We start from the raw sequence: 4,868 nt of genomic DNA, 5'->3' as shown, positions 1-4,868 counted from the left end.
GAGTGCAACCGATTTCACAAACATGATTGGGTGTTAAGAAAAAAACGCATAAAAAACTTGCTAATGAGGGCAATATTTATTGGAAATATTTAGCTACTCTGGTGAAACGAAACGTCCCGTGATCCTGTATCATAAGTGCTGCAAATCCAGCATGGTACGTCGGACGCTATATAAAGCTGTAGAAAGAACATGAAGTGACATGCAGCTGGGCTGCCATTCCATAGATCAGACGGCTTATTATTTTGACACCTAAATAGCCTGGAATCTCTTTTAACACCAGAATACAAATACAACTATCTTTGACAATGCCTTCCATCTATTTTGGTACGTATTTCAGCACCATGGACAGTTCCACGGTAAGTCCACATTTAACACAGCAAGGCACACACGCACACACACACACACACACACACACACACACACACACACACACACAAAACACACAAAGGATATGACTATATAGCTGTTGTAATTATGAGTTCTCCCAGTGTGGGTTGACAGTGATTCTTGTGCATGCATGGTATATGTCAACAAGTAGGGCCTCGCACATTAAGTTCACACAGGGCCTTGCACCACGCCGGCTCTGGGCTGAGTGCAGCATTAACTATAGTCATGAAGAAGCTCCAGTGGCAGACTTCTTTTATATTTCATACAGATAAAGCGGTCTTTGGTCATATTTCAAACTTGTGTAAAGATATACATTTAGGCATTCCTCCTCCTTCAGTCTTCATTCTCCCTGGTTTGTCTGTCTTCCCACCTGTCGGTTCTGTTGACAGTATCTGATGTTAGAATAAACTACAGAGTCTCCACAGTAGTTCCCTCTAGCTTGTCTGGTAGGGAGGCATCTAGGGGCCGAACACACAGCTGCATAGGTTACTGTATCAGTAGTCTGTGGAAAAAAAGAAAAACACTTGAGACTGGCCATAGAAAGACGTGGTGCAAATCAAACCAATACATTCTCGATCCCTACTCCTCTTGGCAATACTGTTTCACTTTCTGAGAAGCCCTTTGGCATAATTTTTCAATGCGCTTCGTCAGAACCCCTTGCTGTCATTTTTCAAAGCACTTGGACAGGAAACTTTGGCATAGCTTTTGAATTCTCTGAGTCTGGACTCCTTGGTGTCACTTGTTGACGTGCAGGGTAAAGCCACTTAGGGTAAGTAAAGGTCATGGGTGGGGTTAAAACATGTTGGTTTAAGGACATGCAAGATAAGAATGGGACACGAATCCTGGCCTCCTGGGTGATAGTCCTGTGTTGTTTAGGTTAAACATGTACTTTAAAGTGACACATAGGACCAGTAGGGACAAGAACCCCGGTCTCCTGGGTGAAAGTCCATATGTTGTTTGATCTATCGCCCACCCCCCACCCCAGATTTTTAAGTATTTAAAACTACCTCCTATCATTGGCGCTCTCATCCTACATCATCTTAAGTCACTGCGGTCAAGATGCTGCTATGCCTGAGGCCCCCAGGAAGTGTGCCGGGCTTTGAAGCAAATTGAACAATAGTGGACCAACGGTGGAATTGCAACTCTGGTCTGTCACATGAGGCAAAAAAATATTTTTGGCATAGATCGCGTGCCTGGCCATTCAAACCGCCACAAAGCAATCTCTCTCTCTCTCTCTCTCTCTCTCTCTCTCTCTCTCTCTCTCTCTCTCTCTCTCTCTCTCTCATATAGAAAAGAGACAGGATGTGTTGGGGAAAACTGTGGTAATTTTAGCCTGTGTGTGTGGGTCTCTCTCTCCGTGTGCCTGATTGTGTGTCTCGCTGTGAGAAGTCAAGACAGCCAAAATCACCATGAACCTAGGTGTTTTAATTTATATGTAACTTTGTTGTAAAGTATCCGGCTGTACTGTGGTCTTCCTGTGTGTGACTACCTGCCTGGCTTGACACTTACGCTCGCGTCTCAGGCAAGAAATCCACAGACGCTCCAGTGTGTTTTCACTGTTACTTGGCAACAGATGCATCCGTAAATCAGAGGATACATTTTTTTTGATTTTTTTTTTGAGCGTCACAACCCCAACGACGTGACTCGTATCAGTCACTATTATTGAGTTATTAATTTGATCCATTCGGTCTGATAGCATTTGTAATGTCTATAAGAGCCGCATCATTAAATGATTTAATCCCCATTCAAGTTAGCGTAGTGCTAAACCGGAAGTAGCTGACTCGGCCGGTGGAGGTCTCTTGTGCACCTGCTCTATGGTCCGCACAGTGTGAAAGTGGCGCCCGATCATCCCGGTAATTTTGGACTCGATGGCGGCTTTATGCGCCACTGAGCAACTCTCACAGGAATGAACGGGCCTCCACCTCATACGGGCATTGTGAGTTGGTATCTGACTGAGGGCCACTGACCAGGCGTCAGTATTTGAGGAGTTGGGAGTGAGGAAGGCTTGATCAAACACAAAGGTTACACCCAGCTGATGAATTACCTGATTGCCTTCAGAAGATCCATCCGTTGCCTCTGAAGAAACAAAGAGAAGTCTGTTTCAGTTACTGCAGAATGTAACCAAATGTGTTTGTGATTCTGCTGCAGAGATACAGCTGATCAGTACGGTTTAAAATACCTGTGGAATCTTTCCTCTGACTCTTGCAAAGTTTCCATATAAGGAGGAGTGTCACAATCCCCAGAATGATGTTTGACAGCGTCAGAGCAATCACAGTGGGACTCAGTTCAGATAGTTTGGTGACAGCATTTTCTGCAGAAGAAAATAAACAGTGCTTAGTTTGAACACAACTAGCAGGGAAATATTCTCCATTTAAAAAAACTACAACATTTGAGTTACATATTCTCTTTAAATCACTTACTGTTGACAATATCCTGCAGTATTCAATATATAAATAAAGGGTCAGTTTACCCAAAGTGCACTCAGAAAACATTCCCCATACAACATATGGTATATAGCCATAACATTTTTTTGGTTTATTTTTTTTTAGGATAGCTGTCACCTCATTTTGTCAATACAGCCATTCATAGTATTCTAAAATTCTTTCAGATTGCATTCCGTCACAAGAGACTTAAGTTTTTTTTTAAGTAATCTTGAATATTTCCATTTAACTGTGTTTTTGTTGCCTTTTTTTTGTTGTTTTTGTTGTTTATGATTATATTATTTGCTAGGAATTGGAAGTACTTTGGACTACATCTCTACATGTATAGTGACAGTTCCTGTCTTACTGTGAACAATAATCCTGGTCCCGTTTCCAAACAGCGTCTGTCCACATGAAGTCAGGACACAGTAGAAGGTTCCAGCATCATCAGAGCTGAGGTTCCTCAGGAGAAGCTCGTACACACAGCTAGTCTCTCCACTCTCAGTCCTCCGGCAGCTCTTATTTCCAGAGTAGTAGATCATTTGCGGAGCAGAGTGAGGAGAGTTTTTCAGCCACGTGACACTAATGTGTTCTGCTGCACAGCGGCCAGTGTGAACAGAACAGCTGAGAGTCACAGAGTCTCCTGGCTGGACGGGTTCAGACTCCCGCTGCTGGACGCCAGAGTCACTGATCGGGTTCGCACCTTGGGGAAGAAATCAAAGAACTATGATCATCAGCATTATGTTCACATTCAGCTGAAATCGTGGTGCTGTCAGGAGAGAGAAGGAATACCTTGTAGCATCAAAAAGGTTCCCGATCCAAACTGAATCTCGTTTAACTGCATGACTCCACAGAAGTATGTTCCAACGTCTTCCCATGTTGTTGCCGAAATGCTCAGATGGCTGTTGATTATGTCAAATTTGACTGAATAATGGCGCTGAGAATCGTCAGGAAATATACTCCGATTAAAGAAATGATTGAATGCTGCCACAAGCTGCAGTCCCTTCCCTGTGGTGAATTTGTACCACACTCTTTTTTTCAGGTCACTCTTTACGTGACATTCAATAGTAGCCGAGTCTCCGAGCTTCACTGTTTGGAAAGGAACAGGCTGAGAAATTTCTGCCGCACCTGAAATATACAGACAGGATATAAGTGTGTGTCTGTGTGTGGACGCTCAGGAAAATATTACACAGGTGGATGTCTGTTACTTACAAAAGGCCAGAGCAGGAGAACATTCACAAAGTAAAGCCTCATCTTCGTCTTCTTCACTGATCCGGCTTCTCCTCCTCAGCAGTTGTGACTGACTGAAGCAAGAGCAGCAGTAGCACACTTAACAGATTCACCACTTGTCCTACATTCTGCCACCTCCGTCAGGTCTGATTGGTTTATCATCCTCACCTTGCGGAACATGATTTGCTAGTTCACATCTAAGCAAAAAAACCCACCACCATGGCCCGTTTTACATCAAGATGTGTTTGCACACTGTCTCTACAGTCTGCTTGCTCTGTCTATAGAGACAATAAGGCATGGCCTGTTTGATATTAAATGAAAGCAGGTAAACCACAATGAGGTTGGCAAAATGGAAACTGCAATTTAGATACATACTTTCCAGAAGAATGGAGGGAACTGAAAGTGTGTCTACATGCAAAAGGCTGGTAAGAAAGAAAATGTAAGTATGGGTAACAGATCAAGATATCTTATACCTATGTAACAATGGCTGTACCATAGTACTTGGCTGCACTGACCTGAATGTGGTGAGACAAGGGGAGAAATAAAACCTTTTAGAAAAAGCCTTGCTGCATCTCTTTTTTTCCAGAAACAGTGACCTTAGTTTTTTTAGAGGGACTATTTTTCAGTACAAAGTACCACAAAGTACCACTTAAACCTGTAACAGGAACACTTTTTTTTAAATACATGCTTCTGCTGATTTTAAATAAATTATTCTTTTCCCCCCTTATTGCATTGTGAGGAAGGCATAAATCTCAAGAGAGTAATATTGCAAATCTGGGACCCATTGATTCATCTACATGGTAGATCCCATTTGATGTAAACAATGAATTG

General features: G+C 42.7%; 1 protein-coding gene across 1 annotated transcript; it reads right to left on the bottom strand.

The window, feature by feature from the left end:
• Positions 1–727: 727 nt before the first annotated feature.
• Positions 728–4,061, bottom strand: LOC114545437 (signal-regulatory protein beta-2). Its single transcript, XM_028563705.1, has 6 exons — positions 4,031–4,061; positions 3,600–3,956; positions 3,175–3,510; positions 2,567–2,698; positions 2,432–2,463; positions 728–889 (listed from the first exon to the last, which is right to left on the bottom strand). Exons 1-6 carry the CDS (start codon positions 4,059–4,061, stop codon positions 728–730), a joined length of 1,050 nt encoding a protein of 349 aa, XP_028419506.1.
• Positions 4,062–4,868: the final 807 nt, after the last annotated feature.

Source organism: Perca flavescens, chromosome 19 (genome assembly GCF_004354835.1).
Source record: "Perca flavescens isolate YP-PL-M2 chromosome 19, PFLA_1.0, whole genome shotgun sequence".
In the NCBI taxonomy this organism is placed as follows: domain Eukaryota; kingdom Metazoa; phylum Chordata; class Actinopteri; order Perciformes; family Percidae; genus Perca; species Perca flavescens.
Note: the sequence above shows the minus strand (reverse complement) of the source record. Positions and strands in the feature narration are given on the sequence as shown.

Bases quoted from the DNA above. Each gene is read 5' to 3' on its own strand.
- LOC114545437 (XM_028563705.1), bottom strand. From the start codon at position 4,061: ATGAGGCTTTACTTTGTGAATGTTCTCCTGC. The intron at 2,464-2,566 runs GTATTTTAAACC...TTGTTTCTTCAG, and splicing joins TCAGAGGAAAGATTCCACAG to AGGCAACGGATGGATCTTCT. The intron at 890-2,431 runs GTAATTCATCAG...TTTTTTCCACAG, and splicing joins GATCTTCTGAAGGCAATCAG to ACTACTGATACAGTAACCTA.